The following is a 12,072-nucleotide window of genomic DNA, read 5'->3' as shown; positions in this document are numbered from 1 at the left end:
TTAACTTAATGTAGCCAAGATTTTTATTTTTATGTGTCAATTTAAGGCTGCACCTGAGGCATATGTAAGTTCCCAGCCTAGGGGTCCAATCAAGCTGTAGATGCTGGCCTGCATCACAGCCACAGCAATGCAGAATCAAAGCTGCATCACAGCTCACAGCAATGCCAGATACTTTACCCACTAAGTGAAACCAGGGATCGAACCTGCATCCTCATGGATACTAGACAGATTTGCTACCTTTGGGCCACAGTGGGAACTCCATAATATATCCAGGACATTAAATCAATGCAAAGATTTTGAGATATTTTGCATTCTTTTTTCATAAAGGCTTTGGACTCCAGTATGTCTTTTCTACTTAATAAGTACTTCAGGAGTTCCCATCGTGGCGCAGTGGTTAACGAATCCGACTAGGAACCATGAGGTTGCGGGTTCGGTCCCTGCCCTTGCTCAGTGGGTTAACGATCTGGCGTTGCCGTGAGCTGTGGTGTAGGTTGCAGGCGCGGCTCGGATCCCGCGTTGCTGTGGCTCTGGCATAGGCCAGTGGCTACAGCTCCGATTAGACCCCTAGCCTGGGAACCTCCATATGCCACGGGAGTGGCCCAAAGAAATAGCAAAAAGACAAAAAAAATAAAATAAATAAGTACTTCAATTCAAGATTAACCACTGCTGAAGTGCTTAATAGCCAAATATGGCCAGTGGCTACCGGAGTGGAGAGCTCACTTTTAAACCTCTCTTAATGTTCATTTTCTGTAATTATCTCTCTTTATTTCTCCTTTTTTTTTTTTTTGTCTTTTTAGGGCTGCACCTGCAGCATATGCACTTTCCCAGGCTAGGGGTCGATTCAGAGCTTTAGCTGCTAGCCTGTGCCATAGCCACAGCAACACAGCATCTGAGCCGTGTCTGCAACCTACACCACAGCTCATGGCAACACTGGATCCTTAACCCACTGAGCGAGGTCAGGGATCGAACCTGCGTCCTCATGGATACCAGTCAGTTTCATTAACCACTGAGCCACTACGGGAACTCCTATTTCCTCTCTTTTAAAGAAAAAGAAAAAGAAAAATTATTGAAAACACTGGTTTGATCCTGATCCCTCCCCACCACTTATTTTTTTTCCCTCTTCTCAAGACAATCAAGTCAAGTAACATTGGTTTATAGCACCAAACACAACAAAATCAACTTAAACCTGAGATTCTCTAGGAAAATGCTAGACTTAGTCTATACCTGCACTGTAACAAGTTTGAAGTAAATGCCTTTCTCCTTCATGAGTTCATCATGACTGCCTTTCTCCACAATGACTCCATCATCAAAACCAGCAATGACATCGGCATTGCGAACTGTGGACAAACGATGGGCTATCACAATGGTGGTCCGGCCTTCTCTGGCCTACAGAGAGAAGAAATTTGGTTGTTGAACACATGAACAATTATACGGAAAAATTAATTCCTTCAGTTTATATGTACTGACCCCCAATGCTTTGGACACTACAAAACTGTGTTAGCTATAAAAGGTAGTCTCTGGTTTCAGTAAATGTATAGTTACTGGTTTAAAAGGGTGTCTTTTGGTGGGAATATAAATTGATACAACCACTATGTTATAAACAGTATTGCGGTTCCTCAGAAAACTAAATGTAAAACTGCTATATGATCCAGCAACCCATTCTTGAGTATATATCCAGAAAAAACTATAATTCAAAAAGATACATACATTCCTGTGTTCATAACAGCACCATTCACAATAGCCAGGACATGGCAACAACTTAAATGTCCATCGGCAGATGAACGGATTAAGAAGATGTGGTACATATACACAATGGAATACTACTCAGCCATGAAAAAAAATGAAATATTGCCATTTGCAGCAACAGAGATGCACCTAGAGATTCTCATACTAAGTGAAGTAAGTCAGAAAGAGAAAGATAAATATCAAATGATATCACTTACCTGTGGAATATGAAATATGGCACAAATGAGGAGTTCTCATCGTGGCTCAGCAGTTAACAAATCTGACTAGCATCCATGAGGACGCAGGTTCGATTCCTGGCCTTGTTCAGTGGGTTAAGGAACCCATGTTACTGTGGCTGTGGTGTAGGCCAGGAACTACAGCTCTGATTCAGTCCCTAGCCTGGGAACCTCCATATGCTGCAGGTGTGTGTGGCCTTAAAAGGCAAAAAAAAAAAAAAAATAGTTTAAATTAAATAAAATATGGTACAAGTGAACCTATGTACAAACAGAAAGACACTCAGACATAGAGAACAGACTTGTGCTTGCCAAGGGGGTTGGGGGAGGGAGTGGGATGGATTGGGAACTTGGTTATTAGATGCAAACTATTACATTTAGAATAGATAAGCAATGAGGTCCTGCTGTATAGCACAGGGAACTAGATCCAATCTGTTGGGATAGACCCTGATGGAAGATAATACAAGAAAGAAAATGTAGATAGACGTATGAATAGGTCATTTGGCTATATGGTAGAATTTGGTGCAATATTGTAAATCAACTATGATAAAAAATGGTGTATTAGGAGTTCCCGTCGTGGCGCAGTGGTTAACGAATCCGACTAGGAACCATGAGGTTGCGGGTTCGGTCCCTGCCCTTGCTCAGTGGGTTAACGATCCGGCGTTGCCGTGAGCTGTGGTGTAGGTTGCTGACGTGGCTCGGATCCCACGTTGCTGTGGCTCTGGCATAGGCCAGTGGCTACAGCTCCAATTCAACCCCTAGCCTGGGAACCTCCATATGCCGCGGGAGTGGCCCAAGAAATAGCAACAACAACAACAACAAGACAAAAAAAAATGGTGTTTTATTATAATAAATAGAAACACAAATATGAGTTGCATATTAATATTATGTAAGCCTCTAAGTATTTTATTCACAATCCCATCTGTCCCTCTTTTGGTTCACAAAATGTTGAGCAACTTGCTTTTTCCTCTCTCAACTATCTATTATGCACACTTAAAACACGATGTTTAAAGAAACAGTGCTGTTTCATTATTCAAGAGGGAGAGTTGGAGCCAAGATGAGTTTGAATTCTTTGTGACACTTGACCTCAGAGGACTTATGGGTTAATAAAACCTTTCCACATTCTTGTCCTCACAGAGCGATAGCCTGTTTACCACCATGTGACAGAGACCAAGCCCACAGTGCTTGAAACAGCGTGAACACTCAAGTCCAATTTGATGAATGAGTCACTCAGACTCAAGAAGTGCATGACTGTCAAACACTATTGATGGCCAACGTCATTTCATGGTCAGGTAATTTCCAACATCATCGGCTCTCTGCCACTCTCCTGGGGATAAGAGGTTTCTCATTTCCTGCACAGTCTTCACTGGGCATTTAGTATCTTGGGAACTAAATGTGAACTTTCCTTTTGTTGACAACAGTCATATTCTCTTCTTGTTGACAATGGTAGAGACTCACAAAACCTAAACAACAGGGTTATCTCTAAGGCTAAGTTTTCAAGATCACAATGAATACAAATTTTCCTTTGAGTCTAAATTTCTCATTGATTAACTTTTAAAGTTTGCAAATATCTATCAATGAAAGTATATTCATCTCTACCTAAAAAAATGGCAGAGAAATAAATAGAAGTTAAAAAGATCCAAAGAGGCCTAATGATTTTAGGAGCATAAAGAATCAGTTTAGAAATGGCTGGATTGGGGGTTTAGGATTGGCATATGCCTCCGATGGAATTGCTGACCAACAAAGATCTGCTATACAGCACTAAGAACGCTACCCAATATTCTAGGATAACCTATATGGAAAAATAATGTAAAAAAGAATGGATGTATATATATGTATAACTGAATCACTTTGATGTACAATAGAATTATCACAACACTGTAAATCAACTATACTTCAAAAAACTTTTTAAAAATAAAAAAAATGTAAATCATAAAATAAATTTAAAGCAAACAATATTGGGGGGAATCAAGAATGGAATGGTCTTATTCCTGTAAACCAGCTATGTTTGAACTGAGGTTCACACACCTTATCCAGGGCCACCTGAACCACTGCTTCACTCTCCATGTCCAGTGCTGACGTGGCCTCATCCAGCAGGAGGATCTTCGGGTTACGAACCAGGGCCCGAGCGATGGCGATTCTCTGCTTCTGTCCACCACTCAGCTGGGCCCCTCTCTCTCCAACCAGGGTGTCAAATTTCTACATCACAGAAAACACAGGAGGAGTAAGCAACAGAAGAAGCTCTGTCAGCTCAGATTTTAAGGTGGGACGTCATCACATAAACAACACAAGCCTCACAGGAGGCGTGGTCCAGTTTCTTAAAGCAGAGTGATAAGCAACCCTAATGAAAGACATACATCTACTCCCAGTTGCTGCTGCTAGAGCTTTAAAATCTGAATAACCTCCATTTCCCTAAGTAGGAGGTTCCTCCAGTTTAGAGTCCTTTCCCAACGTCCTATGCATCAGGCCAGACCCCGTGACCCTCTCACGTGACAAAGATCGAGAAGGACATACGTTAGGCAGTTTCATGATAAAGTCATAGGCGTTGGCTTCCTTCACAGCTTTCTCAATCTCTTCCATGGTGACATTTTCCCGGCCATAGCGAATGTTCTCAGCTATCGTGGTGGCAAAGAGCACGGGCTCCTGGCTCACCACGCCGATAATTTCCCGCAGATACCTTACGTTGATCGTCCTGATGTCCTGTCCATCAATACTGACCTGAAGGAAAAGATAGGTGTGATCTCACCCGCTGCTGATTGTGATGTGTGATCTGCAGAGGTCACCGCACTGGCTAGTTCAGCAAGGGGCATCTCACCACGCCCTCCGTGGGGTCATAGAGCCTCTGCATCAGCTGGACCGTCGTGCTTTTCCCACAGCCGCTGTTCCCAACCAGGGCCACCGTCTGCCCGCTCTCTACCTTCAAGTTGAGCCCCTTCAAGATCTACCAGGATGAATGAAGAATAAGCTTACAGGTAATACATAGATATTGAGTGATGAACCAACAGTTTGATTCAAAACTGGTTTAAATACACCCTTTTATTTTTTTACAATCTCTAAAGGAAGATATCAGAAACTCAACATCCAATATACTGTTGGATCGCTAATCAGTCATTTCTCATTGTACCTTAACTTCGTTTCGAGATGGGTAACTGAAGTGAACGTTTCTGAATTCCAGATTTCCCTTGATATTATCTGGTTTGTGTCCATTCTTTGAATAGCTGTCAATGCTTGGCTTCTAAACAGAATAAAATTGCAGAAGATGACTAGATTACAATAACTACTTTTAATGACATTTATTGAGAGTCAGATGAAGTGATAAAGAAATCAACTTTTTTAGACAGATACAGAAACAGCCAGCCCAGACTTACACTATCAATGATTTTGAATATTTCATAAGCTGCTCCTCTTGCATTTGCAAATGCCTCAATGCTTGGAGAGGACTGTCCAATACTAAAAGCCCCAATTAACACAGAAAAGAAGACCTGAGGAATGTGAAAGAAAACCATCAGTTTACTTAAGGTTTAGTACAATTGTTTTTATACTTCTTCTAGGATAGCTAATTAAATATTTAAATGGAAAGGCAACATACAAATACTGGGTGTTAAAAATATTTTTTAAATGAAAGTACTTTTCAGTTTAGAATGCTGAATTAGTCTTACTGGCTGAATGGAACAATAAATTCTATATTACTAGAATGTTTTTATCTTTCAGTGGCAAAGAATTTTGGTTTAGATCACTAGCATGGTATAGTGGAAACAAACCCTAAGAGAATCAGAAACCTATGGTCTGAATGCTGAATTAAATACTAACTGGATGTATGTCTTCAGGTGGCTGATTCCCTAAAGTCTCTGGGCTTCAATTTTTTAATTTGCAAAAATAAGCAAGATTCTATCCTTTTTCCCTGCCTGGCAACCTTAGTGTTGTTGTACCAAACAATATATATGAAAATATTTTGTAAATTATAAAGCACACATTCTTTATCAGATTAATTCTTTTTTCTCTCCACCAGATTGTTTTCTTAGAGGTCTGATGAACAAGCTCTAATTTTTTTTTTTCAGTTTGCCCCAGTTTCCTATCAATAGACTTGACATCAGTTCTCTTTAATCCCTGAAGAGAAACAATGTCATTATTGATTTCTTTCTAACTCACAGTAGTTACATATTACCCAACAATGCACATAGAAGGAATTGTGCTAAGTGAGGCTATAACCATTTTCTTGATTAGTCCTTACAACAACACTAATGTTATAGCACCTTGTTCCTGTCATTTCCCTTTGGCAGAAGAGGTAACAGAGTCTTGAAAAGTCTAGGTGACTGAACTAAATCATACAGCTAATAAGTGGCACAGGTGTATGTGAACCAAGTTGGCCTGATACCAAATCCCACGCTTTTGTTCACTGTTCTTTGTATTATTCAATAATTCTTTAAAAACATATTGTCTAGCAGTCAAGCCAACACCACTAAATTTCATGGGCATAGTGAAATGAATCATTAACAGTGATTTATTTCCTAATATAACATCACTTACAGTGATTACTTGTCCAATAGTATATTCATTCGAGAGGACCAAGGTGGTCCCATACCAGAATGCCAGGGCATAGGATGCATAAATCAACAGGAAAGTGGCACCATTAGAAATGTTGGCTGTAACAGCTTTCTTTATTCCAATCCTTTTGGCTTCTTCCAAATTTTTGTTATACCTGGGAGAGGTAACAAATACTGTCACACATCTTTATAAATCTTACAGAAAGGGCCACTAGAGTATCATAGTTATTAAGTAATAAGGCTGTGCCTAGCCCTGTGGTAGGTTTTTTTTACATATGTTGTCTCCTTTTGTCTACATTGACCCTAGGATATTAGTACATTTTAATCCCTTCTTATAGAAGTAGAAACTGAGGCCTTATGGAGACAAAGTTAATTTGTGGAGCCTTAGAAATAGTGAAGTAAATGAAGTACTATTTAGTAAACTTCCAGAACCTGCATTGTTTCATACGCGAGACAAAAGACAAGCTGTGAAAACACTCGTGTTTTCTCTTTAAAATCTGCATGTGTTTTAAATGTATTAATCAAATGAAGATATAATGCTAGAAACTGCTCAATACAGCTAGGTCATTTAACTCTCTGAACATCAAGTAAGCACTGAGGACACTTTCCTCCCTGCTTTGCCTCCTTGTGGGGCTGCTGGTAAGATACATTGGTGAGAACATTTCGAGAGCTCTGAATTGCCGTGTAAGACTTTTTACATGTAAATAAACTGCCCAGAATATCTTACTGCCGTAGACATTTATTTTTAAAATTACTGTCCTGAAGAAATTATTTGGCTTAAAAGTATATAAAATACATCATTATGAACCAGTGCCCTCTTCCTCAGCCTCTCCTCCCATTCCCTCTGCCAGTGCTTTTGATAGGGGTCCTGCCATGGCTGCTTCTTGCTGAGGAGGGGGCTCTCGCCTGATGTCTTGGGCCACCCAAGGCTTCTGCCTCAAGGACAGAGCAAATTAGGTTTGCAGCACATCTCTAACACTGTACCCTGTTCATAGCACCAAGGTGTGCACTCCATTAGCCAAACCTAGAGGACACCATTAATGCATCTTACAGTCAATATAGGGAAATTCTACAAAAGAGGGCAAAAGCAAGGAAGCAAACAAAAAACAAAAATAATGTTAGAGACCTCTAAAAGGTATTTCTCTCCCTTGTTCTAATCACTTAACACTTACTCTCAAATGACAATTCAAGGACCTTTTAAACTGGGAAAGTGGCTAATTTTTGATGTTCAAGGTACAGGAGATGGCCTCTAACTTTACCTTCATTTGAAAGGAACATAGCAGACTGTTCTGCTTAAGAAGAAATGGGAAGATAAGCCAGTGGGGCCCAGACATAAAGAAAAAGAAGGATCTTTGTAAATATAGAATCAAGGTGAAATTATTAGAGAAATAGGAGAGATTATAATTGCATCTTAAATCTGTCTTTATCCTCTTTTATTTCATTTTTTATTTTATAATGATTTTTATTTTTTTCATTATAGCTCTTAAGGAGAACTCACTGCAGAACAGAAAACATTTCCTTGCAGAAAGAAGTGCTCACAAATGTTGAAATGAAAGAATTTATTTCCATATAGAATTTGTATTTTGAAGTCATTGATCCATAAACACATGACTGTGTAAATATTACATAGGATTATATTAATTTTTTGGAGAATTGTCTCATTAATTAGAAGCCAAGCCCTGCTCAGTTATGAGCATGCGATCATGACTTTTTAAAACTACTTCACCAACTACCAGTTACCAAATCATGGCCAAATTAAATTTATATGACTACTGCATGCACTAGAGAGAAAACTGAAATGGAATTTCATAGTGATAAAATGGTAACATATTATTCAAGTGTCTCTCCAGTAATGTAAATCCTCAACTTGCCAGTTATAATCTTTGACAAAAAGTTATTTTTGAGAAATGTGTTTCAATAGTTGATATATATCTCTCCCACTTTTTAAGTGGATTGGATGTGAAAGAATCACTAGGCATAAATTATGCATGATTACATTTAAGGAACTTTAATGCTTGTGACTCATACCCTGTTATTATTTCCTTTATTTCAGTACTGCTTATCAAGACAAATGCAGAAATTATTTCACTGATTTGCTGGGTCCCAAGCATCCAGAGGAAACATTTGCAAAGGAAGAAGCAACAAGGAAGAAAATCATTTAGACACCAGAAAAGATAAATGAAAAAAGAAGGGCAGAAGGAGCGAGGAGACACAAACAATATTTGTTTTACATGGGCTTTTTGATTAGCTTTTCAACAAAAATGTCACATATACAAGACCAGATATGAAAATCATCAATTCATTAAAAGCTTTAGTATGAAAATGGTAAAAGTAGGAGGTCTTAAAAGGGGCTAAAGTCACATAACAAAAACACTGACTTTTAGAAAAAAATTACTCTTCTTAAATAATATGGACATATTTAACAATGATGCAAATAACCACTTACCAGAGCAAGGAACAATTCTGATTAAGCCAAGAGAAAGCATACTAATAGGACAACATAAGGGAATTATAAACAAGAGAGAAAACAAATCATTTTTAAATTAAGGAGAAGTGCAGCTCCAGTTCTGACGCAACTGCTTGGGAGTGCTGGGAAATAGGTTCAAGCCCCAGCTTGGCACAGTGGGCTAAGGATTCATTGTTGCCACAGCTGTGGCTTAGGGTGCAGTTGTGACTTGGATCTGATACCAGTCCCAGGAGCTCCATATTCCAAGGGGAGGCCAAACATAAAAAAAAAAAAATTAAGGAGAATAAAAGTATTCTTTACTGAATTGAATTCCCTTTAAATTCTGAGAGAATTTACAAGAGCTAGCTTCTTACTACACCTACTAATTTTAAGAGAAAATCAGGCTAAGACCTTAATTACTTGTCTGTGTAGAATAAGAGAAGGGAAGTGTATGAACTAAAAAGAGGAGTTCCATGGTGACTCAATGGGTTAAGAACCCAAATAGTATCCATGAAGATGGGAGTTTAATCCCTGAACTTGCTTGGTGGTTTAATGATCTGGATGTGGCTAGGATCTGGCATTGCTGTGGTTGTGGTTTAGGGCTCATGTCTATGGCTCTGATTTGATCCATAGCCCTGGAACTTTCATAGGGTGCAGGTGTGGCTCTAAAAAAAAACAGACAGAAAAAAAGAAAATAATTAGAAAACTGAAGGATTATATTTGGCCTAAGAATAGTTTTGGAAGTTCTAGCCACGGCAATCAGAGAAGAAAAAGAAATAAAAGGAATCCAATTTGGAAAGGAAGAAGTAAAACTATCACTGTTTAAAGATGACATGATACTATACCTAGAAAATCCTAAAGATGCTACCAGAAAACTGTGAGAGCTCGTCAATGAATTTGGTAAAATTGCAGGATACAAAATTAATACACAGAAATTAACTGCATTTCTATATACTAACAATGAAAGATCAGAAAGAGAAATAAAGGAAACAATCCCATTTACCATCATATCAAAAAGAATAAAATACCTAGGAATAAAGCTACCTAAAGAGACAAAAGACCTGTACTCTGAAAACTGTAAGACACTGATGAAAAAAATCAAAGATGACAGAAACAGATGGAAAGATATACCATATTATTGGAATGGAGGAATCAATAGTGTCAAAATGGCTATACTACCAAAGCCAATCCACAGATTCAATGCAATCCCTATCAAATTACTAGGGTCATTTTGCACAGAGCTAGAACAAAATATTTTAAAGTGTGTTGGAAAGGACTAAAGACCCAGAATAGCCAAATCCATTCTGAGAAAGAAAAATGGAGCTGGAGGAATCAAGCTCCCTGACTTCAGACTATACTACAAAGTTGCAGTCATCAATACAGTATGGCACTGGCACAAAAACAGAAATATAGATCAGTGGAGTGGGACAGAAAGCCCAGAATTAAACCCACACACCTAAGGTCAACAATCTATAACAAATGAGGCAGGAATATACAATGGATAAAAGACAGTCCCTTCCATGTGTGGTGCTGGGAAAACTGGACAGCTGCATATAAAATAATTAAATTAAAACACTCCCTAATATCATACACAAAAATAAACTCAAAATGGATTAAAGACCTAAATATAAGACCAGGTACTGTAAAACTCTTAGAGGAAAACATAGGCCAAACACTAACATAAACCAGAGCAATATCTTCTCAGATCCACCTCCTAGACTAATGACAATAAAAGCAAAAATAAACCAATGGGACCTAATTAAACTTAAAATCTTTTACACAGCAATGGAAGCCCTAAATAAAACAAAAAGACAACCCACAGAATGGGAGAAAATATGTGCAAATGATGTGACTGACAATGATTAATAATTTGGGAGAAAATATGTGCAAATGATGTGACTGACAATGATTAATCTCCAAAATATATTAAACGCCTCCTACAGCTCCATACCAAAAAAACAACCCCATCAAAAAATGGGCAGAAGATCTAAACAGACAAGTCTCCAAAGACATACACAAGCCAGAAAACAAATGAAAAGATGTTCAACATGACTAATTATTTGAGAAATGCAAATCAAGACTACTATCAACTACTACTGTATACCAGCCAGAATGGCCATCACCAAAAACTCTATAAACAATAAATGCTCAAGAGGGTGTGGAGAAAAGGGAACCCTCTTACACTGTTGGTGGGAAAGTAAACTGGTGCAACCACTATGGAAAACAGTATGGAGATTCCTCAAAAAACTACAAATAGAACTACTATATGATCTAGCAAGCCAACTCCTGGGCATCTATCCAGAGAAAACCATGACTTGAAAAGATACATGTACCCCAATGTTCATTGTAGCACTATATACAATAACCAAGATATGGAAGCAGCCTAAATGTCCATTGACAGAGGAGTGGATAAAGAATATTGGTGCATATAAACAATGGCATATTACAGCAACATGGATGGACCTAGAAATTATCATGATAGGTGAAGTTAGATAGTGAGACACCAGTGTCATATGTGATCACCAATATGTGGAATCTAAAAAAGGGCACAGAGAACTAATTTGCAGAACAGAAACTGACTCATAAGACATTGAAAAACTTTTGATTACCAAAGGAGACAGGTTGTGTGGGGAGGCATGGGCTGGGGGGTTGGGATGGAAATGTTCTAAAGTTATTTGTGATGATGGTTGTACAACTATAAATATAACACAATTCATTGAGTTAAAAAAAAAAGGATTGACCAAGATGGAAAGAACCTTAGGCCCTCAGGATTTTTCTTTGTCTGTCTGTTTTTCTCTCTTTCTTTCTTTCTTTCTTTCTTTCTCTCTTTCTCTCTTTCTCTCTTTCTCTCTTTCTCTCTTTCTCTCTTTCTCTCTCTCTCTCTCTCTCTCTCTCTCTCTCTCTCTCTCTTTCTTTGTCTTATTGTTATTATCATTACTAGTATCATTATGGGTTCTAGTCAGAGGTATAGCTGCTGGCCTACACCACAGCCATAGTAACGCTGGATCTAAGCCACGTCCGTGACCTACACCACAGCTCACTGCAACTCAGGAGCTGTGATAACTGAATGTGGCCAGGGATTGAACCCATGTCCTCACAGTGTTTCCACTGAACCACAACAGGA

The 12,072-nt window shown here is 38.6% G+C and overlaps 1 protein-coding gene across 2 annotated transcripts in view; it reads right to left on the bottom strand.

The window, feature by feature from the left end:
- LOC125111358 (ATP-dependent translocase ABCB1-like) overlaps positions 1-12,072 on the bottom strand; it is an 85,604-nt gene that overhangs the window by 39,293 nt on the left and 34,239 nt on the right. For both annotated transcript variants that reach the window (XM_047753296.1, XM_047753295.1), the window contains 7 exons: positions 6,486-6,657; positions 5,327-5,440; positions 5,083-5,193; positions 4,774-4,899; positions 4,473-4,676; positions 3,987-4,157; positions 1,225-1,386 (listed from right to left, as the gene is read on the bottom strand). In XM_047753296.1, the coding sequence (XP_047609252.1) occupies positions 1,225-1,386; positions 3,987-4,157; positions 4,473-4,676; positions 4,774-4,899; positions 5,083-5,193; positions 5,327-5,440; positions 6,486-6,657 (1,060 nt within the window). The remainder of the gene's footprint in view (positions 1-1,224; positions 1,387-3,986; positions 4,158-4,472; positions 4,677-4,773; positions 4,900-5,082; positions 5,194-5,326; positions 5,441-6,485; positions 6,658-12,072) is intronic.

The sequence above is a fragment of the Phacochoerus africanus genome, chromosome 11 (assembly GCF_016906955.1).
Source record: "Phacochoerus africanus isolate WHEZ1 chromosome 11, ROS_Pafr_v1, whole genome shotgun sequence".
In the NCBI taxonomy this organism is placed as follows: Eukaryota; Metazoa; Chordata; class Mammalia; order Artiodactyla; family Suidae; genus Phacochoerus; species Phacochoerus africanus.
The sequence above is the reverse complement of the archived record's forward strand: the minus strand, read 5'-3'. Positions and strand labels throughout refer to the sequence as shown.